Source organism: Patiria miniata, unplaced genomic scaffold, assembly GCF_015706575.1.
Source record: "Patiria miniata isolate m_02_andy unplaced genomic scaffold, ASM1570657v1 HiC_scaffold_20, whole genome shotgun sequence".
Lineage (NCBI taxonomy): Eukaryota > Metazoa > Echinodermata > Asteroidea > Valvatida > Asterinidae > Patiria > Patiria miniata.
In genome coordinates, this window is record NW_024037059.1 from 24,059,818 (window position 1) to 24,075,824 (window position 16,007).

At 36.5% G+C, this 16,007-nt stretch overlaps 1 protein-coding gene across 2 annotated transcripts in view; it reads left to right on the top strand.

Annotated features, from left to right (window-relative positions):
- The window catches only part of LOC119728262 (receptor-type tyrosine-protein phosphatase S-like), an 80,305-nt gene extending 64,560 nt beyond the window's left edge, over positions 1–15,745 (top strand). For both annotated transcript variants that reach the window (XM_038200424.1, XM_038200425.1), the window contains 4 exons: positions 390–515; positions 5,107–5,261; positions 5,633–5,768; positions 11,305–15,745. In XM_038200424.1, coding sequence (XP_038056352.1) covers positions 390–515; positions 5,107–5,261; positions 5,633–5,768; positions 11,305–11,370 — 483 coding nt within the window. In that variant the 3' untranslated portion in view covers positions 11,371–15,745. The remainder of the gene's footprint in view (positions 1–389; positions 516–5,106; positions 5,262–5,632; positions 5,769–11,304) is intronic.
- Positions 15,746–16,007: the final 262 nt, after the last annotated feature.

Below are 16,007 nucleotides of genomic sequence, written 5' to 3' on the forward strand. Positions count from 1 at the left end.
ATCCAGGCAAATTCCAACACCCACATGGGAAATCATACACACACACACTGTTGGACTTAGTTTCTTTCTGGAGATATGCCAAACCCAGTGTAAAAGACCATCAGTTCAGGGGTACTGTACCTATTCTAACAGATTTCAACAACATCTGCTGTTGGACATGGGTTGAGTTCGGTTAGGGTTAAGACGGCCAGAGCTTATTGTGCACTCGCACTTGTTTTGTTTCATCTCTTTTTCACCGAACTAAGCATGACCAAAATAAAATTGATAAAATTGATGCAGAGTCATGCAGAAAGTAGCACTTGCATCAGGTGGTACTTATATCGAGTGACAAGTCATAAGATTCTCTTGCATTGATTCTGTCAACATGTTGATCCTTGTTAATCGTTCAGGAGAAGTGTCATCAGTACTGGCCCGCTGAACGGTCTGCTAGATACCAGTACTTCGTTGTTGATCCAATGTCTGAGTACAATATGCCACAGTACATCTTACGGGAATTTAAGGTCACTGATGCTCGGGTAAGTTCATGACTATTCTTGTAAACTGACCAATTGACCAATGCTTCATGTCACACCGCCAGATTCATGACCTCTTGATTCAATTTGTATAAAATTAATACATGTTTCAATATAAAAGTACAGCAAATAATGTAATTGCTACTCAATTTTGTCATCATCAGCGCTATTAAATCAAGCACCAATTCTCAATGAAACAATAGATTCATAAAAGAATATTTTTCAGTACAAAATCTAACATCATAGCACACATTTTGAAAATATTAATGATATTGAGGTTTGATTTTTGTTTTCATACGGAACATGCAATATGTTTGTTGGCTGTTTCGGCAACCGGCCGAAACAGCCTTTGTTTTTGTTCAGATTTTTTGGCTTTTTCGCAAAATTTGCGAAAAAGCCTTTCTTTTTGTTCTGATTTTTTTTTTTTTTTCTTTTTGGCACCAAAAATCCCATAGACTTTGTACACAATTTTTCTCTGCAGCACTTTGGGTATCAATCTTTGTCAGACATCATTCAAAGTTGGCATAAGCATAGTCCCTATTGCAAAGATGTGTCCTGAAGATTGATGTCATGGTGACGTCATTGACTAATTTATTATAGATTTTTGAATATTTAATTTTTCCCATAGACTTTGTACACAGAAATTTGGAAAAAATGGTCGATTTTCAAAGGGCATTTTTGACTCTTTGCCAGTAATTCATTTGCACCAATCTTTGTCCAAGCAAAGACCCTAATTCAAACAATATTGTGTAATGATGACGTCATGATGACGTCATCCGGTGTGTATTTATAGGCAATTAAATTGTGACACTTTTAATATTTAAAAATACATAAGAAATCAACCGTATGCGTCCGCAGCATTCTGCTACCGGCAAGTGGTAGAGTAGGTTGAGGTCTTTATTTCATTTAGTGTGCGTGAAATCACGTGACCTTTGCTTCCGGTCGAAAAAGGCCAAAACTGGAAGTGGCTTATTATTTGAAAATGGTAATGTGGCGAAGTTTGTTGGTTTATTGGTGTATATAATGACCTTGACCCACTTAAGACGTGTGCGAAGTTTTAGGCGAATGACGTCATCAGACCGGAAGTTATAACAAAAAGACCCGTTTTCATTTGAAAATTCCTGAAAAATCAACCATAGCAGTTTTTACGTTAGTTTTTACTTTAATTGTCGATTTAAGGGTAGGTCCAAAACATTTCAAAGCTTCGAGGCAATAGGGGAATTCGGACATGCCCTGCGCACGCTTAAAACTTCAGGTTGACAATACCCCCGGTACCTCTGCTCTAAAACATGCACAGAACGTCGACTGTACGTTACGCACATACATCGTATGTCAGTCAGCCTGCAGAGCACGTGTTGCCGAGGTCAAATCCTGTCCACATCACTGTGACCGTTTTAGCCGATTTTCGGGTAACTTTGACAGATTTTATGTTCATGCATGCGCATAGTCAGGGACTTATAATAAAAAAATCATAATGCTGAAAAGCCATGTGTTACGTATTTAAAGGTGCAGTTTTTCTGCAGTGGGATTTTCCACAAGTCTTTTCCTATTCAACACTGATATCTTACTGAGTAGTTCTGAACTTCAGCCGAGAATTACTATGAAAAGGAAAGAGAAATCGTATGTCATTCGATTGAACATATTCCTAAGTGTCAGAATATCAAGTAATATTTCATAAAAATGTTTCAGTTCAAAGGCAAATTACAAATTTAACGGTGCAATTTTTTGGCAGTGGGATTTTTTTTAGCCCGTTAACTTTGTACACGTGTTACTGTTAGCCCATTGACTTTGTACAAGTATTCAAGCCACCATTTCTGTAACTTGGCGATCTGGAATCGTCATCAATGTTACAGCCAAGGAAGACCCTCATACAAAAATTATGCCAAGACTATGACGTCATGATGACATCATCACCTAATTTTTTTTTATTGATTTTTGGAAATTTACGTGCATATTATGAAGTCCTATATCTACAGAACTGTAAGTCTGATTGGGTTGAAACTTGGTATGTGGCTAGACTGGGATGTGTTATAGGTAAAAAAAAAAAAATAGGTGACGCCATGATGACGTCATCCGGAGATTTTATATGAATATTTGAAGTTTTAGACCTTTTAGCCATATCTCATGAACGTAACATGCAAAATTAAATTTCTTGGTGTATTTGGTCTGTTAGGTAAAAGGTATTTGCACAACATTTTGACAAAAATATCTGACATCATTATGACGTCATAAAAATGCGATTTTTCAAAATACATATGAGGAAAGGTCTGACTGTCATGAAACTTAGTGGGTAGGTAAATAATGGTACTAGTATACAAAGTTTAAAGTCACATCACGATGACGTCGTCGTTTGGTTTTTATAATTTTTAGATATTTATAATTTTATTCTGCTTCCACAAATTGCACACTTTCTTTCATCGGATTGACTTTAACTTGGTTTAAACATAAATCACAATGACAAAATGTGCATTGAGAAGGGTCTTAAGGATGACGTCATTGCAGGGCAAGTGACATCATTTGATAAAATTATACTTTAGGAATTATTCTAAGCGTTTTGAACAACCTTTAACTGCATGAAGCACTTTGAAAAGTGACTGCAAAAGGACAAACGAAACAAATATTTGTAAAATGCGAAAAAGCCCTGTGTTCTGTTTGCAAACAGACATACAGCTCTAGTTTTATTTTTATATTTTTTATTTTTATTTTTCAGTCATTTTGCCCATTGCATTTGTACACGTTGTTTTGTCCAAGGCACTTTGGCCACTAAGATCAATCCGATTGACTTTATACTCGGCACACACTTAGAACAGCATCTGAAGATGTGTGCCGAACATTGACGTCATCATGACGTCATCACGTGACCCGTGACGTCACAATATAAGTGCATATTTTGAACGCCTATATCTCCATAACTACAAGTCCGATTGGGTTGAAACATGGTATGTACCTAAACCGGGATGTGTTATAGATGAAAATGTAAGCAACGTCACGATGACGTCATCATGTGACATGTCACGTCATATTAAAAGTGCATATTTTGAAGGCCAATATCTACAGAACTACAGGTCTGATTGGGTTGTAACTTGGTATGTATCTAGACCGGGATGTGTTACAGATGAAAATTGAAGTGATGTCACGATGACGTCATCACATGACATGTGACGTCATATTTAAAATGCATATTTTGAAGGTCTATATCTACAGAACTACATGTTCGATTGGGTTGAAAGTTGGTATGTACCAAGACCGGGATGTGTTATAGATGAAACTTGACGTGACGTCACGATGACGTCATCATGTGACATGTGACGTCATATTAAAAAAGCATATTTTGAAGGCCATATCTACAGAACTACAGGTCTGATTGGGTTGAAAGTTGGCATGTACCTAGACCGGGATGTGTTACAGATGAAAATTGAAGTGACGTCATGATGACGTCATCAATGGTTGCATGATGCTTTCCAAGAATAACCTGCCTAACACTATCTGTTCAATGTTTTGTAAAAATCAGGATGTTCACCGTCATTTTACTAGGCGTTATCATGATATTCACCAGACCTGGGCTCGTACAACTTAAACTCAAAAAACTGTTAAACATGAAGGCCCCAAGCTGTGGAATTCTCTCCATCCGTCTCTTAAAAAGGTGTTAAATGTGTCATTATTTAAACGCAAATACAAAACCCAATTAATTAACAAATATGTGGTAGAATAATCCCATTTTGTAAGACCAAATAACTCTAGTTTTATTTCGTATTACTAGCTCAGTACCAATATGTTTTTGTCATTTAACTCCTATCGTTGTACTTGTACTTGTAATTAATTGTAATTGTAATTGTAATTGTAATTGTTCTTTATTACAGTGGGGGTCTCCACTCGACAAGCTTATGCTTTTTGGAGACCTCCATCCAGCCATACACAATAATTCAAATGTTAAGTAATATTATTATGTACTTGTATGCGTTGGGAAAATTAAAGATTTGATTGATTGATTGATGTCACGTTAAAGATTAATAGATGCAATCTTTGAAAATCAATATAAAATCAACTGTGAGAGACCTGAACTTGACGTTTGCGGGAATGGATGGAATAATCCAGCTTCATTTTTGATATTACGTGCAAAATCGCGTGACCCTTCCTTCCAGTTGAAACCGGAAGTGCCTTGTAATTTAAAATTGGTGAAAGAAGTGAACTTGCTTTCAACGATGTATGCTTTGGCTAAGTTGTTTTTTTTTACAAAAACTAACGGTGACGTCATAAAATGTTAGAGCGCCCTCTAGCAGCAGGTTGTAATAGATGATTAGAGATGGAAATTGGTGTGACGTCATCATGACATCACGTGACATGTGACGTCATAATTCAAAGCCCTATGAGAATGTAATCACATATTTATATGCCACCATTTATTATAAACAGAACTACACATCCTTTCTGGATGGAACTTAAACTTGAAACTTTACATGTCACATGTCACAAAAAAAGTTACTGAAACAGCCCTGTATTTGTCCACAAACATAAGTCTAGTCTGTGTTTTTTTTGTTTTTAAATTACATGAAGTGTTTCATAGTTATGTGTTGGTTTGTGTTACATTTTGTAGGATGGACAGTCACGAACCATTCGTCAGTTTCAGTTTACTGACTGGCCAGATCAAGGGGTTCCCAAGTCAGGAGAAGGTTTCATTGACTTCATTGGCCAGGTTCACAAAACCAAGGAACAGTTTGGCCAGGATGGACCGATCACAGTTCATTGCAGGTATTTCTTATTTTAAACTTGGAAGACTTGACTAGACCCAAGAAGGGTGGAGCATAAGGCTATGTTATCAATTTGTGGATTGATCATTTGTGATCTACTCAGCAAAGTAATTTGACTTTGGTTTGACTTTAAGTCATTGAAAATATCCTGACAAGTGTTGTTTTTGTTATCATTATATCATGGACCTCCATGAAACTTTGGCTTGTTGTGTTCTAAGTAGATATCAATGATGGGATGGTTACGCCTCTTCAGCATGCGTACTAGGTTGCATCATAAGATGACCCTTGTTGGATTATTGGGAAAAGAAGCTCTCTCCATTCCATAATTAGGAGTGTTTTCTATTCATGACGTTGAGATCCTTTTACTTGCAGTGCTGGTGTTGGACGCACTGGTGTGTTTGTCACACTCAGTATTGTTCTTGAAAGAATGCGATTTGAGAGTGTTGTGGACATGTACCAGACAGTGAAGATCTTGCGAACTCAGCGTCCAGCTATGGTCCAGACAGAGGTATGTAGCAAATGCTCATAATTTTGATTTATAAATTGTGCAAAGTATTTGCCTAATTCTGTGATCATTCAGTTAACATATCTTCAGCTGTGTGGCAGAATTCTAGCCTATGTTATGTCATCCACCTTGTCTGTGTTTCTATTAGGTGGGCTGTCTGTTTATCTGTTGGCTGGCAGGCTGGCAGTCTGTTTGTCTTTTTTTTTGTCTTCTTTTTTCTGCTGTCAGTTGGATTAAGTGGTTGTTTATTTGATGTGCTGCAGTTGTGGTCATTATTATCCTGACCTTTCTTGCGAGATTGAAGTATCAGCATTTTCAATTGCATTATATCCCACTGCGTTATATCACCAAGAATGTGTTTGCCTTGGGTAAAGTACATTCATGTGTGATGTAAATTAGTGTAAAACAGATTTTGTTATGGATAATTTTCAGATCTTTGGCAGCGTAGAAATTCAAATGAATCAGAAATTAGAATATCTACAAGAATCCATTGAATAGTAGTGTTTCTTTATTGGCAATGAGGGCAGTATTGCACATCTGTGCAACCTGAACCAATGTATCAAGGTTGAGCAGGTCCCTCCAGCCGCAGTGCCCTGAGGGCTTTTGGGTTTTGGGCTGTTTCGGCAACCAGCCGAAACAGCCTTTGTTTTCGTTAAGATTTTTATTTTTGGCTGTTTCGGCAACCAGCCGAAACAGCCTTTGTTTTCGTTAAGATTTTTAACAGCCTTTGTTTTCGTTAAGATTTTTATTTTTTTATTTGGCTGTTTCGGCACTTTTGCCGAAACAGCCTTTGTTTTCGTTAAGATTTTTTTTTTTTTTTCTTTTTTTTTTCTTTTTTTTTCAGCCATTTTGCCCATAGCATTTGTACACGTTTTTTTGTCACCGGCACTTTGGGCACTAAAATCAATCCGATTGACTTTATACTTGGCACACACTTAGACCAGCATCTGAAGTTGTGTGCCGAACATTGACATCATCGTGACGTCATCATGAGTCACGTGACGTCACATTATATGCGATTTTTCTGTTGTGACCATTTTCTAGCAGAATTCGGCTAGATCTGACAGATTGGGCTATATCTCCAGAACTACGGTCCAATTAGGTTGAAAGTTGGTATGGACCTAAACCGGAAAGTGTTATAGATGAAAATTCAAAAGACGTCACGATGATGTCATCACGTGACATGTGACGTCACAATATAGGTGCATACTTTGAAGGCCTATATCTCCATGACTACAGGTCCGATTGGGTTGAAACTTGGTATGTACCTAAACCGGGATGTGTTATAGATGAAAATTTAAGTGACGTCACGATGACGTCATCACGTGACATGTGACGTCACAATATGAGTGCATATTTTGAAGGCCTATATCTCCATGACTACAGGTCCGATTGGGTTGAAACTTGGTATGTACCTAAACCGGGATGTTTTATAGATGAAAATTTAAGTGACGTTACGATGACGTCATCACGTGACATGTGACGTCGTCACGTGGCATGTGACGTCATATTCAAAATTGCATATTTTGAAGGCCAATATCTACAGAACTACAGGCCTGATTGGGTTGAAACTTGGTATGCACCTAAACTGGGATGTGTTTTAGATGGAAATTTAAGTGACGTCATGATGACGTCATCATATGACATGTGACGTAATATCAAATGTGCATATTTTCAAGGCCAATATCTACAGAACTACAGGTCTGATTGGGTTGAAACTTGGTATGTACTTAAACCGGAATGTGTTATAGATGAAAATTGAAGTGACGTCACGATGACATCATCACGTGACATGTGACGTCATACTAAACGTGCATATTTCGAAGGCCAATATCTACAGAACAACTGGTCCGATTGGATTGAAAGTTGGTATGTACCTAGACCGGGATGTGTTATAGATGAAAATTGAAGTGACGTCATGATGACGTCATCATGGGCTACGTGACGTCTCGTTAAAGATTAATAGATTTGATATTTAAAAATCACTATAAAATCAACTGTGACAGACCTGAACATGATTCTTGCGGGAACTGATAGAATTATCGAGGGTCTTTATTTTTTAAATATGTGCAAATAAATCACGTGACCCTTTCTTCTGGTTGAAACCGGAAGTGCTTTGTTATTTAAAATTGGTGAAAGACGTGAACTTGCTTTCAACGATGTTTGCTCTAGCTTAGTTGTTCTTTACCATACTATTATAGTAATAGATGAAACTTTATGTGATGTCATCATGACGTCATCACGTGACATGTGACGTCATAATTCAAAGCCCTATGAGAATAGAATCACATATTATATGCCACCATTTATTTTTAACAGAACTACACATCCTTCGTTGATGGATACATGTCACATGTCACAAAAAGCTACCGAAACAGCCCTATGTTTGTCCACAAACATATGTCTAGTTTTTTTTTTTTTTTCTTTTTCAGTCATTTTGCCCATAGCATTTGTACACGTTTTTTTGTCACCGGCACTTTGGGCACTAAAATCAATCCGATTGACTTTATACTTGGCACACACTTAGACCAGCATCTGAAGTTGTGTGCCGAACATTGACGTCATGGTGACGTCATCGACTAATTTATTATAGTATTTGGAATATTTAATTTTTCCCATAGACTTTGTACACAGAAATCAAAAAAAAATTGTCGATTTTCAAAGGGCATTTTTGACTCTTTGCCAGTAATTCATTTGCACCAATCTTTGTCCAAGCAAAGACCCTAATTCAAACAACATTGTGTAATGATGACGTCATGATGACGTCATCCGGTGTGTATTTATAGGCAATTAAATTGTGACACTTTTAATATTTAAAAATGCATAAGAAATCAACCGTACGCGTCCGCAGCATTCTGTTACCGGCAAGTGGTAGAGTAGGTTGAGGTCTTTATTTTATTCAGTGTGCGTGAAATCACGTGACCCTTGCTTCCGGTCGAAAAAGGCCAAAACCGGAAGTGGCTTATTATTTGAAAATGGTAATAGATATGAACTTGCTTTTAACGGTGTAAGTCTTTTGGCTAAAAGTATTCTTCAAATCATCTACCAATGACGTCATGCAATCTTCGAGCGCCCTCTAGCGACAGGTTGAAAATTAGCAAAAATGTATTTTGAATAGATGTCTGTGGCGAAGTTTGTCTGAATCGCCTAAATATTGGTGTATATGATGACCTTGACCCACTTAAGACGTGTGCGAAGTTTTAGGCGAATGACGTCATCAGACCGGAAGTTATAATAAAAATACCCTTTTTCATTTGAAAATTCCTGAAAAATCAACCATGGCAGTTTTTATGTTAGTTTTTACTTTAATTGTCGATTTAAGGGTCGGTCTAAAACATTTCAAAGCTTCGAGGCAATAAGCGAACTCGGACATGCCCTGCGCACGCTTAAAACTTCAGGCTGACAATACCTCTGCTCTAAAATATGCACAGAACGTATATATGTACCTACACGTACGTTACGCACATACATGTACGTACTTGTACATCGTATGTCAGTCAGCCTGCAGAGCACGTGTTGCCGAGGTCAAATCCTGTCCACATCACAGTGACCGTTTTAGCCGATTTTCGGCTAACTTTGACAGAGTTCATGTTCATGCATGTGCATAGTCAGGGACGTATACTAAAATATCATAATGCCGAAAAGCCATGTGTTACGTATTTAAAGGTGCAGTTTTTCTGCAGTGGGATTTTCCACAAGTCTTTTCCTATACAACACTGATATCTTACTGAGTAGTTCTGAACTTCAGCCGAGAATTACTATGAGAAGGAAGCAGAAATCATATTTTTTCGCACTGTCATTCGATTGAACATATTCCTAAGGGTCAGAATATCAAGTAATATTTCATAAAAATGTTTCAGTTCAAAGGCAAATTACAAATTTAAAGGTGCAATGTTTCTGCAGTGGGTTTTTTTTTTAGCCCGTTAACTTTGTACACGTGTTAGCCCATTGACTTTGTACACGTTTTCAAGCCACCATTTCTATAATTTGGCGATCTGGAATCATCATCAATGTTACAGCCAAGGAAGACCCTCATACAAAAATTATGCCAAGACTATGACGTCATGATGATGTCATCACCTATTTTTTTAATTGATTTTTGAAAATGTACGTGCATATTATGAAGTCCTATATCTACAGAACTGTAATTCTGATTGGGTTGAAACTTGGTATGTGGCTAGACCGGGATGTGTTATAGGTAAAAAAAAAAATAAGGTGGTCGAGACCGAACATGATTTTTGCGGGTATTGATAGAATTATCGAGGGTCTTCATTTTTTAAATATGTGCAATTAATCATGTGACTCTTTCTTTTGGTTGAAACCGGAAGTGCTTTGTAATTTAAAATTGGTGAAAGACGCAAATTGCTTTCAACGATGTTTGCTCTGGCTAAGTTGTTCTTTACCATAATGCTATAGTAGTAGATGAAACTTTATGTGACGTCATCATGATGTCATCACGTGACATGTGACGTCATAATTTAAAGCCCTATGCGAATGGAATCACATATTATATGCCACCATTTATTATAAACAGAACTACACATCCTTGGTTGATGGAACACATGTCACATGTCACAAAAAGCTACCGAAACAGCCCTATGTTTGTCCACAAACATATGTCTAGTTTTCTTTTTTTTTTTCTTTTTCAGCCCAAGCCCATAGCATTTGTACATGTATTTTTGTCACCGGCACTTTGGGCACTTAAATTAATCCAATTGTCTTTATACTTGGCACACACTTAGACCAGCATCTGAAGATGTGTGCCGAACATTGACATCATTGTGACGTCATCAGGAGTCACGTGACGTCACATTATATGCGATTTTTCTGTTGTGACCATTTTCTGGCAGAATTCGGCTAGATCTGACAGATTTGGCTATATCTCCAGAACTACAGGTCCGATTGGGTTGAAAGTTGATATGTTCCTAGATTGGGATGTGTTACAGATGAAAATTTAAGTGACGTTATGATGACGTCATCATGTGACCTGTGACATTATAAGAACAATTGCATCTTTTACAGGCCTTTATCTCCAGAACTACAGGCCTGATTGGGTTGAATGTTGGTATGTGCCTAGACCGGGATGTGTTAAAGGTGAAAATTAAAGTGACGTCATGATGATGTCATCACACGACATATGACGTCATCGTAAAAATACATATTTTATAGGTCCGTATTACAGGAACTACAGGTTCGATTGGGTTCAAAGTTGGAATATACCTAGACTGGGATATCTTATAAATAAAACAAAATTGATGTCATGATGACGTCATCACGTGACATATGACATCATGGTCAATAAACATATTTTGAACATCCTTTCTTGATGGAACTTATACTTGAAACTTTACATGTCACATGTCACAAAAACAGCCCTGTGTTTGTCCACAAACATAAATCTAGTTTTGCATTGCTTTTTTTCCTCTACAATTTCACCTTATAATTTTATTATACTTGATAACTTTTCAGTACAGAAAGGCAGTTTGTGGTGATAGAGATGTAATTATTTGGATTGTTTACTTTCTTTTACTTGACACAGGATCAGTACCAGTTCTGCTACCGAGCAGCCTTTGAATACCTTGGATCATTTGATCACTTTACATAAAGCAGAATGTAGTCAAGACCAACTCATACTGCTCGTCATACAACTCGTACAGTCTATACTATCCTGACGACAATTGTAAATAGCACGTTGATGCATTTCCCTGTAGAATCCTTGCTATTTTTGTGGTTGCGGGTTTTCAATTTGATATAAATGGGGCATTTGCCTGGCTTGTTGCGTAGTTGGCAAATTTACTACTATCATTTCATTGGCTCATCTCCTCGCTGCTGGGCGTTATAGTTGTGAATATGACAAGTTGGTGAGTCAGGGTAATGAGCCAACTTATCTGACTGGTTTATGTTACAAAATCTACATTGCATTATACTAATGTAACAAAAGTGAGTATTACAAATTGGTCCGAGAGGTTAAACTTTGAAATGCCAATACTTCTGAAATGCCAAGAAACAAATTTACATGAAAACAATTGCCTTGAGTATCAAAAGCACAGTGAAATCAATTGGTCATCATGTTTGGTGACTTGACTTGGCACACACACTGACACATCAGTTATTTATAGGGTGTCTTTATAATGAACAATCAGGCAACAATACTAGAATATAATCCAATCATTGGATGAATTATTTTGATTTGATTAATTCAAAGAAAAGTACTTATGTTGTAAAGTAAAGTTTACCGCTAACAGCTTCAGTTTATAGCTTATTTTGTAATATTCTTGAAATATGTCTTGCAGTAAGAAGTATTTTGTACAATGTTTACATTTTAAAGAATGGGTGTTTTTTTAAGTTGACTTTCTGTGTATGGATGTAGACTAGAGGTTAATTTGAACATATCTCCAGCTTGGAGGTATTCAATTGGTGCTGGGTACAGTGTTAATGTTCATGCTTTTCTAAGGACTTGTAGGTGACTTGTATGTAGCATTGATCTAGTGTTAAAGTAAAGAACAAGATGTCATTTTGGAAGTGTTTGTAATATTTTGTAGACTAATTGGCTGTACCTAGGAAGTTGTATTGGTTTGTGTGTATGACACTTGAAGTTGAGTGATTGCATGATCGCCAGTAATTGGTTTAGTTGATAACATTTATATGATGCCTCATTTTAATTGATTTCAGTACTTGAATTGTTAAAGCTGCATTCATTATCAAGTAACTTGTGTAGTTAATTGAGTATATCTTTAAAGCTTACCTTTTGTAACAAAAAAAATGTATTCATTTGATTTTGTATTCAGTATGTCTTAGTTAGAATTTAAAAGCGATACAGCCAAAGTTCTGATATTCAACCTTTATTCAGATGACATAATTCAACTTCCAGTTCAGACATGAAAAAGAATTTAAAAAAAAAAAAAAGTGTAGGTTGTAATTTGATTTTGTCTTAACCCTTGCTTTAATACATATTCATGACAAGTACACAGTGTTCCTGTATATTCAGATGATGTAGTTTCTCTACCACTTAGATCAATGTAGTTATGTTTGGGCTGCAAGAAAGTCTTGGCATGTAAGTGGTCCTATTTATGGCACGTGGGCATTCTCAGGATGTAGTTCTTGAAGAAACTTTTAGGACTTTGCACAATTTAAAGAATCAATGTGATGTTTGATCAATCTTCTTTTCCTTTCCATTGTTGCATATTTTATTTTAAAGGTACCCAATGCAAATAAAGTACAGATAAAGGGCTTTTTGTCGCAACACTGTTAAAGATGAAAGATGAAAAAAACAATTTTGGGGGGTTTTGCTTTTTTGGGGGGGGGGGGCATTTCACAGTGTAAGAGGGTACATTTCAGTTTGGAATTTTAAACCCAGAAAAAAAATTTTTTTTTTTTTTTTTATAAATGGAACAAAACTTCACAAGAGTCTTGTAGCTGCACATAATGGAACTTATGATAGGTGCTTAGTTTGAGCCAAAGGGGATATACATGCATTACTCAGCTAATCAAGTTGTCTTCCATCTGCTTTCATGAAGATAGCCACTTCCACTCTATCATGCCCAATAAATGCAGATTGAGAAATTTAGACTCGCCTTTGTTCATCTTTTAAGAAGTAATTGGACATTTAACAAATAAGATTTGAAACTTTGCATGGCGGTAGTGTCAACTAGTGAGGATTTGCAGTCTCAAAAGAGAACGAGATTCTTCCACATGGTGTTACTGCAACCCTCATTAGTTCATTTAACAAATGTAATGTAATGATGTAATTGGGGCATTTTAGAATGTTTTATATTTCTTTTTGTACATAACATGCAATTGGTGCTTCTGAAGTTGAATGTAGGATAGATAGTGTACAATGATCAGTTGTCAAAGATTTTGTACGTATTTGATAGAAAATTTAGCATGGGTAATTTCCTCCCTCTGAAATGTTGAAAAGTGTGTATGAGAACGTTGATTGCATACTGATAACAACCATCAGAGTCAGATTATAAGAGAATGGTCAACGGCAAGGTGACTAGTCAACATTCAATATTGGTTGGAATTATTGGGATCATATTGCATATTCAAATCTGGCTGGAACTCACTACAATCACACTGAGTAATTGTCATTGTTTGCTAAGTTCATACATTGTTAGTGGGACATATTCGAAGTAGAAGTGTCATAGGATTGTTGACCCCGTGGTTGAATACACTAGAACTATAACACTGAAATGTATTTGGCTATTTGCATGGCTGCATTGTACAGGTACTATGTATAGCCCCTTTTGGGTTTGCATGAGAATGGTATCATTGTTGGTGTAAATGTTCTAGAAATAGAACAGGATGTATAGAATAATGTTCCCATATATTGACAGCTTTCTTTTTGTGGTGTTGAGGTCGAGTCCACAATTCTGCCCAAGTCAAGTGGCAAGTTATTCACATTTCTGTAATAAGTACATCCTCTTGTTCATTCACTTGTGACTTGACTTGTGCTGGACTTGACTACAACACTGCTGTCATATTTTAATACCACGCCTTCCTCATTTTCATAGTATGCAATCCCTTCCTTGTTTTGTGAATGTCTGCTTCGTTTGAAGTTGTGTAAGTTTTGCTATGAATGAGTAAGGTGCTATGGGGCAGTTTTGTGAGTTTGGGCTCATGAGTACCAATGATGTTTCAGTGAAGTACTATGCAGGGCGGTCCAAAACAAAACAAACGCAACCTCATACTTCCACTATTCAGAGACCTGCACTATTGATATGTATGGATAGGACATTTTGTTGGAAGGAAAATGATACCAAAGACTCCCGATTCGGTCCAGTAGTTTTGATGCCAGTGCTTTTCTTATGAACCAAAGTCATGGGCTCTAATTAGGATTATCGCACACAGTGAACAAAAGGATTATCTTAACCCCTGACATTGGTTCACAAAAATGGCACTGGAATCAAAACTACTGAACCAAATCGGGAGTTCTTGGTATCATTTTCCTTCTAACAAAATTTCCTAGCCATACATATTAATGGTTTAGGTTGCTGGATATTGGAAGTATGAGATTGCAGGGTTTTTTTGGACCACCCTGTATATGCATGAGAAACGTGTCATGCATAACAAACCTACAATAACGATTTGCTTATCGTTATGATTATGCTACCTCCTTACACTTACTACATCCGACACTAGGGTTTTTTAATTGATAATTTTTCTGTATCCTGATGAACTTAGTACAGATATTTTTTATGTTAACTTATTCATATAACTATCAAGAAATAAAAATACATTCAAGCCATTGTATTCAGTACATCATTTAGGTCAAGAAGAAGGTATACAGAAGGTATACAGAAAGTAAGTTGTACAATGTTTGAAGTAGCACTTTGATCACAAAAATATCGAGTATTGCTGCAGAATAAGTTTTCATTTCTGTTTTGAAAATATGTTGCCACATAAGCCACTTGTTGGAAAGAAGGCAGGGAATGGCGAGCGTCAAATGATACACAAAACGTGTTTAAATTTGAAAACTGTTTTGAAAAAATTCAAATTATATGACTTAACTGTAGTACATAAATTAATGTGTATTTGTCAATGGTTAAGACAGTGTTGGCAATGTGTTGATTTGGTAGTATGGTAAGTTTACCAGCTTGTCTCAGTTTTCTACTTAACATGTACATGTACTTTGTAGCCGGTAGTCGACCTTACTTATGGTTTACCGAGTGTGATGTAAAAATCCATTTTGTCTTATGCATAATTCAATAGCAATATGATGCCGACTCTACAGACACTGGATTTTGTAGTATTTACATGTAAAAGTGATGGAACTTTATGAGCAAGATAGCTATTCACTTTAATGCTTCATTATTACTGCTTTTAATACGTCAATTTTAAATGTACAAGTTAATTAGCATAGTTTTTATTATTGTATACCCACCAATGCTTAGTTTTACCTGGTGTTAAGTCAAGATGCATTCATTGTGTACATGTGCTCAAATTTTGTATCAATTAAAAAAAAATCCAATACTAATGTATTTATATGTACAAATTCTTTTACCTTCATAAATTATAAAAATGAAACTATATTTATTATAGGCTTATATAAACATATGTGGGACTGACGTATTACAGGCACGTCCCCACACCCCAGTTGCCTGACCAAGAACAATATTCACTTGTACGCTTTGACTTGTCCTCTTGTGATGTGAACCCAATTTTTCACTCTGGGCAAATCATTTCCATTCACAGCTATGTAACCAATTGCAGACTTAACTAAATTTGGACAATTTGGGCACT